The sequence below is a fragment of the Benincasa hispida genome, chromosome 10 (assembly GCF_027475165.1).
Source record: "Benincasa hispida cultivar pf3 chromosome 10, pf3_genome.v1.1, whole genome shotgun sequence".
NCBI classification, from domain to species: domain Eukaryota; kingdom Viridiplantae; phylum Streptophyta; class Magnoliopsida; order Cucurbitales; family Cucurbitaceae; genus Benincasa; species Benincasa hispida.
Genome location: NC_143487.1, coordinates 44056994 through 44081045, shown reverse-complemented (window position 1 = coordinate 44081045; position 24052 = coordinate 44056994). Strand labels below are relative to the sequence as shown.

The window sequence follows — 24052 nt, the reverse complement described above, 5'->3', positions numbered from 1 at the left end:
AATATCATCTAATGAGCTAACAAGGGGACCTGGTAGGCCTGTAGATTAGAAGCTCCAACAATATGAGATTAATTGGCTAAACTCATTAACCAAGTTAATCAATATTCGTTAACTGTGGGTATAATCCACTAAAGACCCACAGCTACACTCTTCTCACTACAGATATATTTTTGTGTCCACAAATATAGACCAATAACAGTAAGTTAGTCCTTCACAAGTGTTCGTAACTCTAACTGGGTCAAATTACCGTTTTACCATTGGGTTACCTCTAATTCCTTAAGTACCAGTGCTCCTCCAATGAACAACCTGTTTATGGTTCGACCAATAAACAGAAACCTCTCTCGAACCAATGAAAGGGTAGGACCCTTTATTCAAGTCGCAGAGACATCACTTAGGAGAACACTCATCTACTTACGCCTAAGGCAAGAAGGAATTAATTCCATATTGTATTATTATGTTTCAAGCTCCCCACTCGGTCTTGTCCCAAAAATGGAAGGCATATTGAGTTATTGAACTGGTCACCCCCACCCATACAAATCAAAAGATAATCCCTTGTGAACAGAAGTTCATAATATGCTCATGATTAAGACTAAGTTGCCTAGGTCATCCAATTGAAATAAGAACCTAACTAGTTATGGGTGTTACATATAGTGGCTACTATTCGTGGTCTAGTCTTATGCAACCACTCGCATGCCAACTACACAAACGCTTGGATCATTGTGTTTGTATCAAATACAAAGCGGGTCGTATCCATAGTGTTACCAGGATAAGGTACCCAACCTTATCCCTATGCTATAGACCCTTCAAATTGTATCTTGAATATTGATCCATGTATGTCTCCACATATAGTTCAAAACTCATAAGGCAATCTTGGATGTTAGTTTATTGGATTTAGGGTTATTAAGACAAAAATAGACAAACAACACAAACAATAACATTTATTGAATTAACATCTATAACTTTTTATTGATGGTGGTCAATTAATAACATTTACTATTTATGAGTTTTAGGGCATAAAACCCAACAAATAGTCCCTATGGTGTGGGATTTAACAAACCATATGGACTATCAAACAATAAAAACTAAACTCGAAATTTTAAAATCACATGAATAACTTTTAATTTTATCCAAACCATTGGGACCAAACTTGAATTTAACCTAATTTAATTTATAATACTTTACATAATACATATTTTGATTTTCAAAGAAATTGAATTAGGTTTATAACATTACATATTATATTTCTAAATATTTTTATTTTTAATTAATGTAATTCTGCATTTTAAACTTTAAGTCAACACAACGACACATCAAACGCGGCCGCCTTAGATAGAAAAAAGGATAGGAGAAAACGCGGCAGCTCCCCGTCTCTCTCTCCAGCACGGTAACGACAACCAGGCGCCCCCTCCGCCGACCAGTTTCCGCCGCCACGCCTGCCAACCGTCGAACGCCGTCGCTCGTCTTCGTCCAACCGTCGTACGTCGCCGCCGGTGAGCCTTCTTTTCCTCCGTTTTCTCTCTCATTCCTCTGTGGAGCAGCGCCGCACCCACCTCCGAACACTATGACTATTTCAACGATCACTCTCAATCTTCAAGGCCTTTCACTTCGAAGAATTAAATTTTTTTCTCCACTGTTTCTGCAGCAGCATGGTTTTGAAGAGTTCCTCTTTCAATCTTGTTACACCATCGCCTCCTCATCTTTCTCCTCTCCTCTCCAATTCCCCCTCGAGGTTCCAGCACTATCTCAATGCTATTCCATTTTCAGTTCTTCCTACTTTTCTTTCCGTTAATTCACTCTCCATTCTCATCCTTCTATTTCGCTGGATTCTTGTGCCTGTGCAGGATAAATCTTACTGAAAATATAGCCATTGAGGGACGCAATCTCAGCTTCTCGATCACGACAAGGCAGGGAAAAAATGTACCTATTCTTAGGGATTGCTCACTCCGGATTCCTTCGGGACAATTTTGGATGCTTCTTGGACCTAATGGCTGTGGAAAATCCACTCTCTTGAAGGTATCACCAAGATTCACACGTTTTCCCTTTCTGATTCGAAGGATTTGGATTGTGATAGAGGGGCCTGGTTTAGGATTATATATATATATATATATATATATATATATAGTTTAAAGAAGTTATCTGTTGTTTAGATTGAGGCCATACATGTTTGATATCTATTCTTTAAAAGAAACACAAAATAGTGACTTCTCTACGCATAATACACTTTGGATTTAACAGTTTTGAAAACAAATTAGAAATTGTTCTGATCTGAAAGCGATTTGTCAAACAAGTTCAAAATCCTTAACTTCTTCTTGTATCTTGCTTAATATGGTGAAGTGCCATAACACTAATCTCTGTGGAGGTTCCACCTATTCTAATGCCAGCTTGAAATGTAAGAAAGATACCCTCTAAAGTTGAAGGTTCATTGAACCTTCAACTTTAGAGGGTATCTTTCTTACATTTCAAGCTTTGAACCTTCAACTTTAGAGGGTATCTTTCTTACATTTCAAGCTTTTCTTGAAACAGCTCTTCAGGTATTGCCATTTATGATAGCATTTCTTCGTGATCCAAAAAGAGGACAAAATTTAACACGATTATCAAATGGGCCCTAATATGTCACTGTACTTTTGTAGCTCAATATTGCAAGATGATTCTATTATAAGTCCTCGATGTGTTCACCTATATAGGTATTGGCTGGTCTTTTGAATACAACAACTGGTGCAGTATACGTCAAGAAGCCAAAGTGCTTTGTCTTCCAAAACCCAGACTATCAGGTTACCTTCACCGTTTTAACCTTCAGTTGGTGTATGATAACATTGCAGCTGAATTTAGCACCTTGAAAGAGAATTTACTGTTATGGCAAAGCTCCTCTTTTTAAGTATATATTTGTTGTTTTAACCATGGTTCTTGCACTTGAAGTAATTGTTGGTTTATTATGACGTAGTTGGTTTCGCATCAGAGCCTTTAGCTTTGAAAGTTATTATATTAGTCACTACTACTAGCTATAGTCAGCTCATCCCTCCTCTAGAGGCTTTCTGTATTCTATTTCTGAAATCATCTTCAAAATTTAATGCCAGTGCATTGGTTTGAAGAATGGACTTTGTCAGAAAAAGCACTGGAAAAGTAGGGTGTTAACTCATGCAAAGAAATACATGACCGATACTCACTCAAACATGATTAATTTCATCTTTGGATCAAAATGCAAAACAAATTTAATATTAGCTAATTCACCAATTAAGTTTAGCTGAATTACAAATTTAGCCTGGAAGTCTTGAACTTTGATGGTGAGTTCTGTCTAGTTTCTAGACTATGTAAGTTTCAATTACATTTACGGACTTTCAATTTGATTTTAATTAATTCTTCTTGTTGCCATTGTTACTTAAATGTTGATGTGGCATATTGACTGGACAATGGAGTAATCATTTAACATGATGTGGCAGCAAGTAGCATGGGACTGGGAGAGTGGACTAGTTGGATAAAATACACGTGCTATAGCTTGTCCGTCCCCCCAGATTTTTCTGCCGTTTTACCCTTATCTTATTTAGTTGACATAGTCCCTTGTGTCACGTCATTACAAATCATCACATGTTAGTCTAATTGGTAAGTTATGTTAATATTTTAGTAAAAATGTTAGTGGTATGAATTTATTAAATCGATATCAAAAGTTTAAGGACATAATTGAAACTTTTGATAGTTTAGTGTTAACACGAATGAATTCAAGGACTAGGTTGACTTTTGACCTAAAATATATCCTTAGAAGATAGTAAAGAAACAGAAATAGCGAAGTTGCCAGCCTTGGAAAATCTATTGAATTTCAAACATGCATATGGCATTCTTGCAAACAAAAAAGTTGTACTGATTTTTCATCTTTCTTTTTGCTTGTATTTTTGTAATAAACATTTGATGCAAATAATTCTTTTGTTTGCCAGGTAGTTATGCCTACTGTGGAAGCTGATGTTGCATTTGGCCTCGGTAAGTTAAATCTGAGCGATAATGAAGTTAAATCAAGGGTTTTGGAAGCTCTCAGTGCAGTTGGCATGTCTGGCTACCTTCAGGCAAGCCGTATATATTTGTAGTTTATCAAAATTGAAAGTTGTTAAGAACTGCAGAATTTAGTTTGAAAATTCTTTATTCTTGTTCCTCAGAGATCCGTCCAAACGCTGAGTGGCGGTCAGAAGCAAAGAGTTGCCATTGCTGGTGCTTTGGCTGAAGCATGTAAAGTGCTTCTATTAGATGAACTGACCACATTTCTTGATGAGAACGATCAGGTATTTGATATCATATAAGCAGATTTTATGAATTTTCCATCACATAATCCCAATGGTAGAATTTGACATGCTGTGCTGATTTTTGCAAACAAATCTGATCTCCACCCACTCCCTAGGTGGCCCATGTGATAGGGCTTGGAATGATCAGATATATTTCCTCTCAATTTCTTACTATGTTTTGAATCTTTCTTAGGTAAAAGAGTTGTATTCTTAGCTAAATTCCAAAGGCAAAACCAAGTTTTTAGAACTACTTTTTTTTTTTCAATACGTAGCTTGGTTGTTGAAAACACTGGTAAAAAGTAGATAATAAAACAAGTAATTTAATGGTGGAATGAGTATTTATAGACTTAATTTTCAAAAACTAAAAATCAAAAACCAAAAACCCCTTCTTGCATTCATTTCTAGGATTAGAACTTTTATTTATTTTTCCTTTTTCAACATTTTCTTTTCTAAATCAGATGGGGGTGATCAAAGCAGTTAGGAACTCTTTGCACAATTCAGAAGACGTTACAGCATTATGGGTGACCCATCGTTTAGAAGAACTCGAGTATGCAGATGGCGCTATCTACATGGAAGACGGAAAAGTCATCATGCATGGTGATGTGGCAAGTATCCAAAGTTTCATCCAAACAAAACAATCAGATTATATCAAGCGTATTTACTATTCGTGAGTGTCATTTCTCTCACTTGATGTTTTCCTTGTCACATTATTATAACATTTCAGTACATAATTTCATCTTGTTACATAATAAAATCATTTTGTTGTTGCATTATTTTGTTACATATTGAAGTAAGCTCATACTCTGTCTATACCATTCAAGTCCTTTCCTTACTGAACTTTGTTTTTATATTGGTTTTTCTGTTTCTGTTTCCATCTAATTAACCTTAATGAATATATCAACTGCTATATATCGGTTGTATCTTCATATGTTTTATTGCAATTAGCTTCTGATATACTATGCATTTTGTTAGCCTAATATTATATCATATGACATTTTATCAGCTGCAATTTATTGGCTTCTTAAAGTAAGTTCGCACATGTCTGGATTTGGTTGAATACTTTTTGTTTGCTGTTTGTGGAGTCTGAATATTAATCAGGTTGGATTTAAGTGAAGAGATCCATGAAGGTGCATGACATTGGACATTGTGACATCGAGAAGCTAGTAGAGTAGACTCGTAGTGTTAGAACTTAGAAGTCTATTGTTGGAACTCATGTTACAAATGATCTATACAATGAGTTGATATATCTTCGAGGAAGTTTATGAGATTTGTATGGATCTCTTCTTATTATAATCATCTTCTCAACAGAGATTAAAATAAAGTGAATGATGATTGATGATCTAAATACATAAATCTCAATTACAAATTCTCTTATTTTTGTTTATTGTCTTGATTTGTCAGAAGGGAAAAGTTTAAGATTCCAAAGTCTCGTCAAAGACCTAACATTCGGAAATGTGATTGAACTTTGATGGTTTTCTGAATCATCCTTTGCTTGATGAAAAGCATAAAAGGGTTATCTTTTATATACACCAGACTTCTTTGTTTGTTTGTTTTTCTTTCTTCTGATGCCTTCTACATAGAGATGGCAATGGGGCCGGGATGGGGCGGGGATGCATTTTCCATCCACGTCTCCGTAGGGATTTTTAATCCCATCTCCGTCCCATTCCTCGTTTTGGGGGTCGGGTATTCGGGCCCTCACAGAGAAAAATCTTTGTTTTTTTATTTTATTATGTTTATTATCTAGAATTAACTAAAATTAGTATTTATATTAAAATTGTAAATTTTATGCGATAATTTAGTATTATTGTTAAAATTTTATTTTATTAAAATTGTTAAATTGTAAATTGAAAATTAAAATTAAAAAAAAATTAACTAAAACGGTAGCTTAGCTACTGTTTTAGTAGTATTAGAATATATATATATATATATATATATAATTAGAAAAAATTATAAATAAAAGTTTTGTTTTAGTTTTTTTCTAATTTTAGTTATAATAATAATAATAATAATAATTATATAGGTTAATAATTAAAAAAATCGGGGGTTGAGGACGAGGCGAGGATTGCCTCCTCGTCTCCGACTGGGGACCCGATTTAAATCCCTGGTTTGACCCCATACCTGGTCAAATCGAGGATTCCTTGCCCTGATCGGATCGGGGACTCGGGCCCCCATCCCCGGCCCCATTGGGGAAATTCCACCCATCCCCGTCGGGGAAACGGGGACTGCGGGGCCCCATTCCCTGTTTCCCAACGAGGATTTCCCTACTAATTCCTCGCGGGGAATTCCTTATTAGATCCCTGTGGGGATTCCACATCGTGTAACGCCCCAGGCCCAGGATTTAGACCAGGATTCAGAATCTGGATTCCTGGTTATGTCATACTTTCATGTCCTCAGGATCTCTCTCATTCAGATGTGATATCGATTATTCATGTACCCCTCCTGAACTCAGGTCGTTACATGCCCACCAGCTTCCGTTTGGTTCGTCCTCGAACCACATCTTACTGGGAGAGGTTCCGCTCTGATACCATTTGTAACACCCAAGGTCCAGGATTTGGAATTTGGATTCGGCCTCTGATGGTCCCGGCATTCCCCTGCGCTCTGGCTACGTCATGCAATCAAGGTCATGACTCATCATCAAACTTTAACTCTGTTACCCATACTTCAACTGTTTCACAGTCTACTCATACATCGAGCCTTAACACAGTCTATTCATACATCAACATTAGCCCACTATCCCCAGTTTACTCATGCACCTTATCACAGTATCCTCTTAACCCTTACGTCCAACTTCATCATAGTATGAATACTTCAAATTCAGCACATCGAATTCAGCAGAAATATCCATAACAGATTTCATCACAATTTCAGATATGGCATAAGAATTCCTCAGCAGGCTTATCAAAATCTTAGGGCAACCAGCAGTAAACCACTTACCTCAGGATAACGCACTGTCCCAAAACGAGACCTTACTCCACTCGAGAACTTCCTTCACCGCCGCACATTCCTGAAACCAATCACAAATTAGGTCCAAGAATCTCAAAAGACGGTGGGTTGCCAAAAGGGAACCGACACTTACCCTGAACAAAAGAATCAGGCGAAACCAACCACGAATCGGCAACAATCGACACTGTTCTAGTGTGCAATCGAACGAGGTGAGCAATCTAACGCGCGCTGGGCTTCGGCTATCGACGGAACACAGACGTGCGGCGGACGAACAGAGGCGGAAGAAGAACTCGCGCGGCTGGGACGTTTGCGTGGCTGGAGACCCGCGGTCGAGCGACTGGAGGCGGTCGAAGCTAACGACCGGAAACAAGGGTCAAGCGACGGACGGGACAAAAACGATCGGGGAATGCAGTCGATGACGGATCTGTCTTCTGGTGTGCATTCGACGACAGCTTCGGCTAGGCACATTGTCGACGAACGGAAGCGTGGCATATAACAACCCGAGTTCAGGAAGGGTACATGAATGAATCGATATCACATCTGAATGAGAGGGATTCTGAGGACATGAAAGTATGATTAAGAAATGCTTAAAAGAATTGAAAGTTACTATCTATACCAACAAGGTGTACTTTCCTTTTCGGCGGCTCAATCATAACTCTAAAGTTAAGCGTGCTTAGCTTATGCATGTTGAAAGGACCCGTGGTTTGTGGGGACAACTTATTCATTCTTGTGTATGTTTCTTTCGATATATATATTCATTCTCTTTATATAATATTTTGTTCTCACATGCTACAACTAACTTACATAACATGTTTGGTCCTTGGTCATCAAAGTTTGAATTTGATTTTTAATTACCCTTGAAGTTTGAAAATAGATTTTGAAGAGTCTTCAAGTAGAGTCAACTATTAGAAGAGGTTGGTTCCTAAAATATTATCGAAATTTGACCTATAAAAATTATATTATATGTATCTGTCTAGTAGTGGATTTATCACCAAATTTCAACTTGAGACTTTCTTATAAAAGCATTCGAAGTCTCCCATCTTTGATTTTGGATTTTGCTTTCAGTGGTTATAATATCCCACAAGTTGCCATTTTTGAATCTACTGTACTTCGATGTTTATTCTAAATGCTTCCCATCATATTCAAATAATCTTACAATTTTCAAATCATTCCTTTATATATATATTTTTTAAAATAATAACCTTGGTTTTTTATTTTCCACAAATATATTGAATAGCAATAAATAGAAGTTGACTTCATAACTTGAGGTTAAGCCACAAGTGCAACACGACTAGAAGAGATTAAAATGAAAGAAAAAAAAAACCAACAACAACAAAGGCATAACAAAACACACAAAAGAACAAGCTCGGTCTTGAGGAGAATAGCTTATACGAATCCCCTCAATAGAAGCCCCAAACCCTTAAGAACATAGAAAAACCTTAGACAACAAATTGACTAAACACTTAGACAGGATGCAAGGTAAGTTATGGATACAAATATTACGCTCTCTCCAAAAAGGATATATAACAGTATACCATGTAACTTTTTAGATCTTACGCCATAAGTGATCCCCCCTCCCCCAAAACACAATGACTAAAAGGTCATTTCAAGGATAAATGGTCTCAAGACTCAACTCAATCAGTGCAAAGAACACAGACACTAGGAATACTAAAACACCACCTATTAATGTGATCCCATGTCTATAACTGATTATAGATAGCAAGCCATGCAATAAAGAGTATCTAGGAATATTACCTCCAAACAAAAGGAGACTAGTCCAAGGCACCACAATCGCAAGGACGTCCAAGCACTAGCAATAGAAGATACTCTAGAACAAGAAAGAAGTTAAATCACACAATCCTCCCTCATAACCTCAAGCACTATAATTGAACCTACTCTAATAGTTCATTTAGTTCTTCGAAGTTAGAAGGCTAAGCTCAAGTCCCACTAGAGTAGAGAAAGTCACCAACCTTTGCATCTAAATGACCATCATACCAAACTATTGAAGATAGGACCCCATTCCAACAAAGATCAAATCACATCGATCAATGACGCTCATCTCCAACAGAAAAACGAATCAAGGTCCTCAAGTTGTCCCGAAACTTGAAGGATAGTCTAGTAACACTTAGGCTAGAGGGTGAACTTTCATCTTTTTTGTGTCAACTTAATTTGTTAGTATTTAATTGTATCTATATGTACCAATTTCACTCAAAACTATGGTTTAACGAAAGGATATGATAAACAAAAAATAGTAAAACTCTTTCGACTGACGATCTAGGAGAGGTCATAGATAATGTAATTAGCAAAAGAAAGAAATCAACATATAGAATTAGTAATTACAAATTTAATTTTTAAAATGTAAAAATAAAAAATTAAATGATTATCAAAGAGGACATATCAAACAAGTCCAAAGAACTTGTTTCTTTGTATATCATCTTGTCGTTACCCCTTGAATTATGCATTCAATTTTTATTCTAGTCTATCATATCTTAAGATATTGAGCTATAGCTTATTTAATACATTCAAGGTAGGGATAATATATTTGAGCTTAACTATTTTGTACATATTATATTTTTATTTATTTTAGTTTATGTACTTTCAAATGACTTAATTTAATTTAAGAATTTTTAATAAATTTTAAAATAGTCTCTAACAATTAGTTAATGGTGAACTTTTCAAAACAAAGTTAGTCTCCATTAGTCTCTCATCTATAAAATTTGAAAACACATTCATGTTGTATCTAATTTTGAATGAAAACTATTGTTATTATTTTACTAAATTTCATAAAATTGACGTCAAACTATCTATGAGGATTAATTTTAAGATTTATTAAAAATACAATAATAAATTTAAGATTTATTAAAAATACAATAATAAATCAAAACATTTTAAAATATAAAGACTAAGATAGAATATCATCTAAAGTACTATCACCACTCCATTTGTTACTAAAAAGAGAGGAGAATAATAGAAGGTACAATGTTAACAATTTTAGAATTAAAGCCTATGAGGCATCATATATTTCAGCATAAGTGAAGTAGTGACAAATTGATATCCTAGTCAACAATACAAGAGCATACTTCAATATGCTATCATACTTTAAACGATAAGACTCAATTGGTTGAGACATATCTCAATTAAAAGAATCTTTGAACTGGAGACCTTAAAAAAAATTGACTGCAAAACAATGTCAAGAATGAAAAGTGGTCAGACTATTAATAAAGAAAAAGATAAAGGAATGAGAATGACACCTCCAATTCAAAGATTATTTTAATTGAGGACATGTCTCAATGAGTTGGGTCAATTTCCACTTATCTTAAATTGAATGAACAAGCTAAAATGAACAACCAGGGAACAACTTGATGCTGAACTGTAACTAACATCAACAATGGATTATCATTTTTGGAGATCAAACCGAACCTTAATGAGGTGAATGCATTTTCATCTGTTAGTAGTATAACTTTGATAATTTATAGTGGTTATGCCTAATCAAAATCATTCAATAACTTTTCATTTACCACCTCAAATCATTTTCAATAGCTATTTTCTGGTTATCTCATGGTGCAAATAGAATGTATAAAGATTGAGACTTGACTTAGAAAATGGTAATTCTGATGAACCACAGACTCTAAACAGACTCACCTCAGATAAAAGAAACCTATCTGTTCAAGGTTCTGTAAGAGAACAAACAAATACTTTCTTAAGCAACTAGGTATAAAATCAAAAGAAATGAAGTTTCATTCCAATATCAAAAAGTAATAAACCAAGGCAAAAAAGAGACTCGCTCATTTCACAATGTTCAAACAGAGACGATGGTAATACTAATAATGTCGACATTAATTCCACATAATTTTAGAAATGGAAATTTAACTAGCTTAGCTTAGGCAGTTTGGGGTAGAAAAGCTCTTCCAGGCTGACGGTTTGCAAGAGGCCCATGGCATCCAAGAAGCTGCACAGTCCAATTTTCACACCATGAGTTTAACTCAAAAAATTTAAGAACAATGCAACTCAAAACAAACACAAGCGATGAACAACCAGGAAATATAATAGATCACAGTTAAAAATATGGTCCTAATGGCTATAACAAGGAAGCCCCAATTCATAGCATTTCTAGGAAATAAATATGCTATTTAGCTCAAAATTAAATGCAACAAATTCCCATTAAATGGAAGGAAAAATACCCTCACCTAACTACAATTAGATTCATTCTCCTAGATTAAAACGGAAATGCAATTATCAGGGATCAAATACCTTTGCATTAACACCATCTGGCATAATCTTGTTCTCTGACTTAAACTTGAGATAATCAGCTCGGCTGAATTTAGTGAATCCCCTGAGATAGAAGTTTGAACATTCATGATTCAATCAAATATACAACCAATGGAGGGGAATTGAAACTTAATATAGATCAGATGATATCAAAATGAAGGGGCATACCACTTCCTGCTAACAATGATCTTTTGACGACCAGGGAACTTGAACTTAGCACGGCGGAGGGCCTCCTGAGCATGCTGGCTGTTGCTGTCCTTGCATCGAACAGAAAGAAGAACCTGACCAATGGCAACTCTTGCACAAGTTCCTTGTGGCTTACCGAAAGCACCTCTCATACCAGTTTGGAGCCTATCAGCTCCAGCACATGAAAGCATCTTGTTAATTCGAAGAACATGGAAGGGATGAACTCTAACCCTCAAATGAAACGCATCTTTCCCAGCAAATTTCGCCATGTACTTATTACAGGCAATACGAGCTGCTTCCAAAGCTTCACTGGAAACATTCTCTTTCTCCCAACTCACAAGATGAACACAGAAAGGGAATTCATCAACGCCCTTCTTCTTCATTCCAACATCATAAATCCTGATCTTGGGATCAGGAACACCGCGACAAAATCGCGATTTGGGATACGGCTTATTCTTGATTTGACGATAACATCTAGCAGGTCCTACAAAATCAAATGCAAAAACAATTAGAACAAATCAACAAATCCCCAATTGAATTGTAATTTGCAGGTAGAATTGAGAGAGCAATACTTCTTCCCATGGCTCTGTGCTGTTGGAAAACTTCGACTGCTAGATTAGGGTTTAGGAAAGATGAAGGTGGATTATAAAGTAGGGTTTCCGGAGATGATAAGCAAACCTAAAGGCCCACTATTACGGGCTAGGAAAAGGCCCAATTGCAAATCATACAATTTTTTTCTTTTTCATTTTCGTTTTATATTTTTTTCTCATTTTTTATTTTCAATTCTAGAGAAAATTATTAATATTATTGTTTTGCCTCAAACTTTTAAAAAATAAGCGTGCTTAGTCCATGGCTTTTAACTAAATTAAAAAACTAGAGTGAAAACAAAGTTACATTAAAACCCTTCGCCTTTTTTTTTTAATTTTAGAAAAAATACCTCTTTGCAATTAGTAATTGCAAAGCTAACCATTATGAGTCGGAGAAAGGCATAAACTTCATATCATACAACTTTTTTTTAGTACAAAAAAGGTGAGGGTTCCATCATTATGGGCCGTTACATGCCCTTCACCAAACTCTAGATAGCTTCATCTTTTGAGTTAGGTCTTCCTGATTGGGTATTAATAATATCTTCTCTATCAACTGGAACGAAAACTTTACCATGATATTCTCCTTCCATGTCCCATTCTTGTTCAAGATATCTTTAATCCTCTTTCTTCCAAAGTCATCCCGAATAAAATTTGGCATATGATTCCCACATTTATAGATCCATCGGTCTTGGGCAATGGAGATGTATCTTCTATTTTTCCATCTTCCACCTATAACCATTGAGAAAAGAGAATTCTCTTTCAAATATTATGCATCCACGTTAAAGAGGAATTAGAACCAATGACGCGTTTAGAAAATCACCCTTAAAATGCCGACCTCTAACGTTCTTCCTTGGTAAGCTTTCTAGGTTCCTAACAATTTGTCAACTAGTCTTTGCAAGCTTAGCCTGATTAAATAGATTCAGCTCTCTAAATCTCATGCCTCTAGCACCTTTATTCAAGCAAGGCTTCTTCCAACTCCTCTAATAATTTTTCTCGTAATTTCAAAAGAGCTCCACCAAAACCTTGCACAAGACTTATAATCTTGTTCATAAATGTTTTTTAGTTAACAAAAACATCTCATTATGTAGTTCGCCATCACCTGCACAATAACTTTTATAAGTATCTCTTTCCCCCTAAGAGAGAAGAGATTTCCTTCCACCCTTTGGGAGTCTCTGGACACAATCTTTGAGTCTTATAAAGAATTTATTCTTATACCAACCATTTTGAGAATGTATACCAAGGTAATAACTAAGGGAAGTGTAATGTTTAATCCCAAACTTGATCATTTTTTACCCTACTCAAGTTCATCCTTATCGTGAATGCATGCTTATCAAGATTAATGGTCTGTCTCAACGTCATCTCATTACATTGAAGGGACTTCTTGATTGTATCTCAACTATCCTTCGAAACTTTGAGAAAAGTAATACTATCATCTGTAAAAAAAAAAAAGACGAGATATGAAAAGGCAATGCTGGTTAATATCAAGCCCATAAGAAGCAAATAAAGATTTTTTCCAAGAGTGCAGAGAGCCCTATAATACAAACAAGAAAACAAGTAGGAAGAGAGGGGGCCTTCGGTCTAAAACGCTTGTGGGGCATGAATACTTCTCGAGGGAACTTGCTGGTGAGAATAGAGTAAGAGATCGATTAAATGAAGAGAGATGAGAAATTTCAGGGAATTTAAAAATTAGAAGGGAGTTAAATGAGAGAGAGTTGAATTGAGGAATGGAATTAAGTTGGGTAAATGAGTTGGTTTAATTTATTGTATTTGGTTCAAGTGGGTGATCAAATAAGTAACTATCTACGTAGTGACGAAATTGGTATTCCATGGCAAACTGAAATTAGAGTAACTTATGATCAAGTTTTACATTCTAGAAGTTTGGTGAGTGGTTTTTTAATAAAAACTATTCACTATTTAACTAGTATTATGAAGTTTTATGAAAAACTAATATTATATATGATTTTAAGCAAGTGTTAAGTATTTGTGTTTTTTTGTTAATTATAATTTTTAATGAAATTTTCATGATTCTAAATGAAGTTTGATTTCATATACGTTTGGGATGTTTTATGTTTATTATGAAATCATGTATTGATTGGATATGATTTTAAGTGTTCAAAAGTGATAAGTATGTTTCAAGATTTGGATTTTCAATCATTGAAGTTATATCAAGACGATTACCTGCTACATCCATATGAATGTATTTTCATAGTGTAGTCATGATATACCTGAGGTCTTTGGTACCTACTTTGACACACACGTAGAATTTTACTTTTAACTTTGCAATTGAGAAAAACCTTCGAAGAAAATTAGTTGAGCGTAGAGGAAATTCTTTTGAATTCGTGAAGAAAAATATATTGAATGATTTTCCATGGTTAAAAAACATTCGAAAAATGGTCTTTTGCTTACGTCAACCGAATGTGATTATACCGATTTGACTCCAAAACACTCACAAAATCTTATGCTCTCACAAATTCTCGTTCATTCCTCTCGTTTCGGTTTCCTTTCTCTCGCACTCCATCTTTTTTCTCATCAAATCAGCATTTTTTTTTCTTCATTCGGATTCTTGCTCTTTCTTCTTCCTTTCGCTCCTTGGCCTTGCACTTCTTCTTTCTTTCGCTCCTTGGTTTCGCTCTAATTTACCTTTCAACTTCTATCTTTGATTTGGGAGGAGAAGAAGAAGTGTATATCACTGATTTAAAAAATAAAAATAAGAAAAAGATGAAGTGCAGATCAAGAGACACTGATTTATGGTTTGGCTTCCATCTTTGATTCAAGAGAAGGCATATCGCTAATTTAAGAAAAGTCGAGCATAAAACGTAGAGTTATATCTGAGTACGAAGAGAGGAAGAAGCAATAGGAAGAAATCGAACGAGAGAAGGAGAAATGAGAAAAAATGTTGGGCGTCAATCCCTCACATGCATTTTGAGGATAAATAGTACTTTCACAAGTCACTGACATTAAGGATAGGTCTAAACAATATAAATGTTGAGCGTCAATCACTCGCATGCATTTTGAGGATAAATAGTACTTTCATAAGTGACTGACATTAAAGATAGGTCAAATTTCATTTGTTTTTTTTTTTTTATTTGGGCAAAAATTCATTTTTAGGAAAGACTGACAAGAGAAATAGCAAATTTTTAAGTTTCATTTGGAAAAATGACAAAAAGATTTCGAAATTATAAAAATACCAAAATGAATTTATATAATAGATAAATACTAATTAGTAAATGACAAAACTACCCTAAAACAACAAAATTAAGTACAAATGAGAATGCAAAGATACACTACTTAAAAACCAATTCGAATACCACATATACACTCTACATAAACATTATAAAACCACAAATATATAGTATCTAAACATTCCAAAAGCAAAAATTAAAAATCACCCAATATGATTCTTAATGCTTCCGACTGTTTATAGAACACGTATATGCAAGGGAAGATGATGATCGGGAGGTGAGGGCCATTAGAAACTTATGGATGTCCACAACGATGGACTTCCTTCAAGACGAGAAAAAGCAAAGTTGATTGTAGCAATGAAGTTGTTGACAAATGAGTTTTTGAAGGAATTGCAACTTCAAGACGATGTGACTATTAGAAATATGATTGCATTTGACACCAAACCAATTGTAGGAAGTTTCAACGTCTTCATTCCATGTGATCATTTTGCTCATAGGATTTTGAAAGCTAACTTTAAACACTATCAATCCCATAACGTCATTGTTAAAAGCGGTGTTCAAAGTGGAAACAAAAGTAGGAAACATGGGTGCGAGTGAAAAAGGTAGACGACTTGGCGAGGGTGGTCGCCCAAAGCTAGCCAAGATGATGGAATTCAAGAAAGGGTTGTTGAACCAATGATTACAGACATGAGAAGGAGAAAAATAGATTTTTGGGGCAAAGTGAAGAAGATGAAGAGGATGGGATTTAAAGTTTTTTGTTATCTTATTTTAATAATAATAATAACAACGATAAGGATTATTTTCAAATATAGGAAAATGAATCAAAATATTTACAAATAATAAAAAAATTTCAAGGTTTATCCATGATCGATCGCGATAGACTATATATGTTTATATGTGTCATGATAGATATAGTAGTCTATTGCGATCTGTTGCAATCTTGGGATATTTTATTATTATTTGTAAATATTTTTAGCAGTTTTGTCATTTAAAATAATTTTTCTAATGATGATAATAATAATAACAACAACAACATAATAATAATATTAATAATAAACAATATCGCACATGTTTCAAACATTTAATGTTTCCCATTTATATGCTTCTTTTTAAGTACAACTAACCATTTTTACGTGTTTCTATATGAAAAATTGAAAACATAAAAAAATATGAAAAAAAATCAAATTAATTTGATAATGATATGTATACAACCATGAAAAAGTATTTATATACAATTGAATTTATAACAAACATTTAAAGAAATCGAAAGTTAGTTAGATAAAATCAAATTTGAAAATAAAAGATTAATTCAAATATAAGCTGAAGAGAAAAATCAGGAAGTTTTTGTTTATGGTGATTAATTCGATAAAAATCTAATTTGATAATAAAATATAAATTCAAATATAATTCAGAGGAGAATAATCAGAAGAGAACTCGTTTATTTATCATTACACTGTATTCATAATTCTATTGTCATTTAAGCTTTAACCGTTACACTGTATTTATAACTCCATCAATCACATAAGCTACGAAAGAAGCCTAACTCGTTGTAGAGGCTTAGCAAAAACAACGAGATTGCAAAAGAGAATATTTATTTGTTTGTCAAAAAGACGAATTAATAGTATATAATATACTAAGATGATAATGAATAAAAGATGTTTAAAAATGATAAAATTTAAATGAAACATATAATTTACTAGATGATAATATGTATAAAATATTAAGTAAAATTCTAATGAGAATAAAAAATTGTAATTCGAATTTAAAATAATAAAAAACGAATAAAATAATATAAAATCTAAAGATATATTAAAAATTAAAATCAAAATGATGATAAACAAATTAAAGATTAATTAATTTTGAATAGTCTCAAAAAGTGGTTAAATCAAATTAAAGATATGAAACCGCTAATTCAAATTTTAAAATGGGAGAAAAATCCGACATCTCTTAAGTTCGTTAGGTTGAAGTCTCATAACCAACGATTCTTTGAAAATTGATACATGATTCTCATAACAAGCCATAAGAGACAATTTAATTTGGTATTTCTATTTAGAATTTATATATGGTGTAACAATTATATAGTACTCGAAAAAACGGTTAATCGACCATACCAAAGATAATTTAAGGATTAAAAAATACATGTCACGTGTACGACATGCTATTTCCTCCAATTTTCCCGTAGGGCGTTTGGTGGTTTGGAATGCTAAGTCTGAGAATGTTAAGCATGTGGGTTAGGCTTGGAGGTTTAGCTAGTCTAGGTTTAAGAAAACTGTGTTTGGAATGCAGGAGTATGGGTTTAAGAAACCCGTGTTTGGAGTGCAGACTTAGGAAGCTTGGGAATGAAGTACAGATTTATAAATTTTGAGTTTGTGAAACATTTTCTTGTGTTTGATCCGTGGTTAGATTTTAGATTAGTTCAAACTTGTCATCTTAATTATTTTAATTGTTGAGTTTAAGATAATCGAAAAAATTTAGAAGAATATTTGTTTTTTGAATTTTGAAATATAAATTTGATTAAGATTATAATTTTATTTAATTTATTGTTTTATAATTTGATATTTTGATTTTATTAGGTTTTGAAATAAAATGTTATACAAACATTTGTCTCTTTTACTAATTTAAAGTAAGGTTTTGTACACATATAATTTAAATAAATATACATAATTACGCAAAAATCTAGTTCAATTTACTTTTTACTCCTCCTTACTATTCAATTTTTATTAAAAATGTGTATATAGTAATAGTAATAATAAGTAGAAGAAAAGCATATAAGGGATGCTCCTTGTGGTGATCGATTTATAGCTAAGAGAAATAGAAAAAATAAATAAATAAATAAAGGAAATTTTCTGAAGTAAAGTAAACATATAAACAAAGGGAAGAGAGCGAATTAAAAAAAGTTAATCTAATAAATAATAATAATTAAAAAGAAAAAAACTCCAAATGAAAAAATATAAGAAAAAAATTTTATTTAGAAAATATTATTATCTTTAAACTAAGGGTCTATTTGGAATGAATTAGAAATTTTTTTATTTAAACACTTTTGATTTAAAATAAAAATACAACAACTCTTAGAAGTATTTTTATATACAAGTTTATTTGGTTTGTTATATACTAATTTTTTTTATTAATGTTTTCCAAAGTTGTCGATGATAGTCGAAGTTTGGCCAGAGTCACTAGTCGAAGTTCGTCGCCGACGGTGGTCGTCGAAGTTGGCCGATCACGATCACCAGAGGTGGTGGTCAAAGTTGACCGATGACGATCGAAGTTTGGATAGAAACGGTGATCGGACTTCCATTGTCAGGATTGTCGGAAGTTTGCCGACTGGGTCACTAGTAGTGGTGACCTAAATTAAATTTAAAAAAAAATGTAATCCATAGATTTGAATAGTGTTTACTATTCAAACACATGGGAAGAAGGTAGGAAAGCTTGTTTAGAAAATTTTTATTTCAAACGAGGGTTGTACTTAAGATCCTAATCCATCCAAGCCTAAAGATTTTGCCATTTTTGCCATTTTTCCTATGTATTTAGTTTATTTTGGCAAAGAGCCATACTAAAATCCAAAGTTTGTCAAAAAAACAATGAAGGGAATTGGGATGAGATATTAATCCATTCAAACTAGTAGAGATGATTAGAGGAAGTGCAGAAATCGGGGATCGTTCTCAATCAAACAGCTCATTTCTGATTCTTTGGACTCTCCGTTCATCAGATCACCATGGTTCATGATCCCTTCTGTCTTTCAATCGATTTCATCTTGCTTTCTTTCGATTTTGATTCCCTTAGCTTACTAACTCGATTTCCTCTTCTGTTTGTCGACTCAAGACTGAAACGCTTGCGTCGCCGGTCCCAGCTTCTCCCTTGAAGCTTTACTCGTACTGGAGGAGCTCTTGTTCTCACCGTGTTCGAATTGCCCTAAACTTGAAAGGTCTTTCCTCTTTTCTTCGTTTTCATTTCTATATGGTTACCAATCGATTGTTAGCTCAGCTGCTTGTTTGAGATTGCTTCTTCTTCTTCTTCTTCTTCTTCTTCGTATCCTTCTTTTTTGTTACTTTTTTAGGTCTAAATTTCGAGTACAAAGCTGTTGACCTACTGAAGGGAGAGCAATTCACTCCCGGTAATTATTATGCAATCTCCCCCTGCATCCTTGATTTTGATTTTTCTACAATTGCTCATTTCTTTCCGAGGAAGCATGTATTCTTCTATAATCTTATTCTGCTTTTCAAATAAACGGCTTGAAATTGTGGAACTTGAAGCTAATTTCTACGTTTACTTTGTTTACCCGATGCTCAGAGTATGAGAAGCTCAATCCTATTGGTTATGTACCCACTCTTGTGGATGGGGATGTTGTTATTGCCGACTCTTTTGCTATATTAATGGTTTGTGCTTTTTGTTTCCAAATTATCTGTAGTTAGCTTGCGGTTTTCAGTTGTCTACTTTTAATTGATCTCTAGTACTTGTTCTAAACTTACAGTATTTGGAGGAGAAGTACCCTCAGCATCCTCTGTTGCCTCGTGATCTTAGTAAAAGAGCTATTAATTACCAGGTATTTTGCGTTTGTTAATCATGTTTGGGATTAATGTACGTTTAGTTCCTGCAAATGGCAAGAAATGCGGCAAAATAATGAGGAACTTGTTCGTATGGGGGCTGCGACTAATATCTGTCTGAGAAAATTACATTACAGTTGTATAAAAGCTATGTGGCTAAAGGACCGCATTGGAGGGAATCTAATAATTCTTTCTTGATCACAGTATAACTGATGTAGGATTGTGATTGAAATTTTGAGAACCATTTTAGCCACAGTTGTATGTTTGCGTACCAACATTAAATAACTTCTCCAAGTTTTTCTTCAGGCTGCAAACATTGTTTCTTCTAGCATACAGCCTCTTCAAAATCTAGCTGTTCTGGTGAGTGTTCAACATGCATTCTTTTGGATTTTAGTTGGTTTGGTGCCCTTTTATTTCCTCCAGGCCCGGGTTCAAATGTTATATTTATAATGCTTTCCATTCACTTGTTTGTTTTCTCCCTCTGCTTGTTTTTTCCCCCCCCCCCTCCTTTTTTTGAGGTTTTTATTCTTATTTATTAATGAATTATTTTCTCACTTTACAGAAGTACATTGAGGAAAAATCTGGTCCAGCAGAGAAACTTCGTTGGGTTCAACATCACATTGAAAAAGGTTTTACAGGTAAGCTTGAGTTGTGATGGAAACTTAAAGAATTCTCTGCTGTGATGAAATCTAAGAAACTTTCTGGACAAGTAAGATATGAAGACTTCATGAAGAAACTTTCTGGACAAGTAAGATATGAAGATTGGAAAAGAAAAGATTGTTGATTGGTAACTCTGATGGTCCTCACACTTGACAAATACTTACTGGTCATATATAGAAATCAACCCTTTTTAAATAATCAGACCACAAAAGGACTTGGTGCGTGATAAGAAAGAGAACTTAGGCTGAACTAGTTCTCTTAAATTTCCTATAGAAGACAAGTTTAGCACATGGAATGGATATGGGACATATATACAACGATTGTTTCCACTCCATGTCCAGTTTTAATCTACATACCTGATGTCTAGTTAGTTGGGTTACTTGTTATCGGTTAGCTTCAATTACCCTCCCTCAACTTGGGAGAGGAAAAAAAGAAAAAGCTGCTAAAAGCTCAGTTATCTCAACTCTTGATTATATAATTGCTGAAACAGTTATTTTTATGCCATTAATGTGTGTTTCACTTTCAACACTTGAAAATCTGCTAAAAGCTCATGGTCTCTCAACTCTTAATTTATACATTGCTGATTTTTTTTTCCCTAATTATTATTATTATTATTTTATTTTATTATTATAATTTTTGCATTTATGTGTTTCAGCACTTGAAAAGCTGCTAAAAGCTCATGCTGGGAAATATGCTACTGGAGACGAAATCTTTCTGGTTAGTTTGAGTTTGTGCTTAAGAGTAATCCATGATACAGATGATAGCTCTGTTTAGAAAATCTAAGGGATTGCCTCATCTGAATATCATCTTGCAGTTTGCTCTTGCGTTTAAAGGTCACTGATATTTTTATTGTAGTCCTCTGTGAAACTCTATCCACAGATCCTAACCTATTTTATAATTCAGAGACAGTATTGCAATAATTCAATAGATTTCTTGGTATGTTTGTTGGAAAGGGGTGAATATAAATGATATATTGTAGAATTTGTCATATCCAAATTCTCTCTCCTTGTACATTTTCTGGAGGGGAAAAAAAAAAGAAAAAGAAAAAGAGTGATTCTGGACCACTTATTCTCCAACTGTGATTTTCAGATTATTTGCTGGCAATCTATTTTAAATACCTTTTAGAGTTCAATGATGCTTCTTAAGAACAATCAGAGAGACTCCCTCAAAGGAAAGGAGAAAATCCTTGGAACTATGTTCTTAAGGCCTTCTTTAGAAAGTGTGGTTAGAAGGAAATAGGATAAGTTTATAGAATACTTGTGTTAAAAGTTATATCTTTTCAGTAGAGTTGAGTTCTTTCTTTTGTAAACCTTTTTGAATTTAGTCTCTTTTAAGAGTCCATTTATAATGATACATGTTTCTTCTTCTAAGAAAAATACAATACATTTCTTAAGTTTACAGAACTAGAAAGAGTAATTTATATTGAACTTCTTTTATGCATCTATTGAGACCAACCATTTCTTATCATCTGCAGGCGGACTTGTTTTTGGCTCCCCAAATTCTTGGCGCCATCAGCAGATTCAGTGTTGACATGGTATTACTGGTTCCTAACTTATTAGAGCTTTGTGTCATTCCTCTGAAAAGCTTCATTAATAATATAACAAGGTGTACTATTATACCTTGTGTAACTCCGTTTGTTATTGCTTCAAAATATTTTAGGACCAGAGTCCAGACCTTCATTGGTTATCTTTTGCGTAATTACGTTTTCCAAACCTTGTTAAGAAGAGAAAGAGAGCAATAGGAGCTAGGAAGTACAGTATTGCTATTATTAGAATTAGAAGCTATGATTACCCTAATCTTTTAGCCAATCATCTTATGGATGTTTACTTCACTGATTAACGAGATACTGAAGATTGCTTTGTTAGGAATAACTGGGATATTATTAGGATACAAAAGGGGTATATGTTTTTTGAATGAAGAGTTCTTTGGAAAGTGATTATACATTCGATAAAATTAAACTTTTTTTCAATTTAGGACTTATTAGAGAAAACTCTCTGGAGATGCTTAGGGCAAGAGTAGAGTTGTGAAGTTGTGGGTCCACAGGGAGTTTTTAGGGGCCACTAACTCCTTGGCCCTGTTAACAACTCCACTCCTTCAACGCCAACTTCTTGGGCCAAACACCCCCTTGAAATTCTTGGATAAAATTCGTAATTTCACCTTATAAATACAATAGGTAGAGGGTTTGGGATGGGAAGAGTTTGGAGTGTAGTTACTTTGGGAAAGTCCAAGCCTCTTGTAGTGCTTAAATATGGTATTTTCTTTTAGGTTAAATTACAAGTTTAGTCCTCCTTAAACTTTGTTTTTGTTTATTTGGTCCTCAAACTTTCAAAAGTTTCTAAATAGATTTTAAAACTTTCAATTATTTGTCTAATAGGTCTTTGACATATTCAATATTTTAAATTGTTTCAATTTCATGGATGTACAAGATAATTGAAAGTTTATAGTTTCTATTAATGTAATATTTTGAATAGGTGGGGGATTCATTAGACAAAAAATTGAAAGTTTTGACATCTATTGAACACTTTTAAAGTAACACAAAATTGAAAGCTCAAGGGCCGATTATATGTTTTTGAAAGTTAAGGACCAAATAGATACTACTCTGTATCAATCTTATTAATCATTTGTCTATGGTAGAGATTAAATTGATATTCTCCTTCTCTCTTGTGAATAGAAATTGCTAAGCAATGTTTATATTTTGTTTGGCAGTCCAAATTTCCTCTATTAAGCAGGTTGAATGAGGAATACAATGGCATAGCAGCATTTCAAGATGCAGCGCCAGCAAAGCAGCCTGATGCTACCCAAACTTCTACCTAGTCCATTTTAGTATTTCTCTTTCATTCTCAATTTCTGGATCATATTGAACTCTTGCGTGCGTCTGGGGGGGTGTATTTTATTGATGATGAAGTTGCTGAAGTAATAAAGAAAAAAGAACTGCCCTTTCAAAATCTTGAGGAATAGTTTGATTCCATCACATATGAACAATAGACTACGGATGTGTTTGGTTTAACTTTTCAAATATTTAATTTTTTGAATAAGTTTGAAAAAATTGAAAAGATTTGTCAACAATTCAAAATAGCTTTTGAAACACTTTCAAAGTATATTTTAAACATACTTTTATCAAAAGAGTTCAAATAAAAATGATTTTTTTTCGAAAACATTCTTTTATCTAGTCAATCCAAACAGGTTGTACATTAAATTGATTCAACCATAATATTAATAAAGGTTTCTGACTTTTGATGTTATGTTCTTTAAGACATACATAACAGAATCTGTAGTCTGTTTCTTATCCTTCTATATTCATTTATTAATTGAAATGATAGTGTTTTGTGTTGATTTTCTTTCAAAATTGGAATTATTACTTGTTTTTTAGAATAATTATTACTTGTTTTTACTCTCTCTTTTTAGACTTGAAATGATAT

General features: G+C 33.8%; 3 protein-coding genes across 8 annotated transcripts; 2 read left to right on the top strand and 1 right to left on the bottom strand.

The window, feature by feature from the left end:
* Positions 1-1256: 1256 nt before the first annotated feature.
* ABCI10 (ABC transporter family protein) lies at positions 1257-5610 on the top strand. 6 transcript variants are annotated; one of them, XM_039044787.2, is made up of 8 exons: positions 1257-1490; positions 1646-1729; positions 1842-2013; positions 2685-2771; positions 3927-4052; positions 4143-4265; positions 4724-4932; positions 5364-5610. In XM_039044787.2, exons 2-8 carry the CDS (start codon positions 1647-1649, stop codon positions 5398-5400), a joined length of 837 nt encoding a protein of 278 aa, XP_038900715.1. In that variant the 5' UTR covers positions 1257-1490; position 1646; the 3' UTR covers positions 5401-5610. The 6 variants fall into 6 exon arrangements, with proteins under 6 accessions (XP_038900715.1, XP_090162131.1, XP_038900713.1 ...); XM_090306005.1 differs by having other exon boundaries at positions 5348-5610; XM_039044785.2 differs by having other exon boundaries at positions 1292-1490; positions 1643-1729.
* Positions 5611-10923: 5313 nt separating this feature from the next.
* Positions 10924-12376, bottom strand: LOC120087628 (large ribosomal subunit protein uL16). The gene is made up of 4 exons (XM_039044467.2): positions 12236-12376; positions 11646-12147; positions 11460-11541; positions 10924-11157 (listed from the first exon to the last, which is right to left on the bottom strand). Exons 1-4 carry the CDS (start codon positions 12243-12245, stop codon positions 11089-11091), a joined length of 663 nt encoding a protein of 220 aa, XP_038900395.1. The 5' UTR covers positions 12246-12376; the 3' UTR covers positions 10924-11088.
* A 6484-nt stretch (positions 12377-18860) lies between these two features.
* Positions 18861-23578, top strand: LOC150033391 (glutathione S-transferase 2-like). Its single transcript, XM_090306004.1, has 10 exons — positions 18861-19147; positions 19252-19354; positions 19487-19543; positions 19720-19805; positions 19901-19972; positions 20280-20333; positions 20536-20611; positions 21289-21350; positions 22108-22167; positions 23340-23578. Exons 1-10 carry the CDS (start codon positions 19145-19147, stop codon positions 23445-23447), a joined length of 681 nt encoding a protein of 226 aa, XP_090162130.1. The 5' UTR covers positions 18861-19144; the 3' UTR covers positions 23448-23578.
* The last annotated feature ends 474 nt before the right edge of the window (positions 23579-24052 follow it).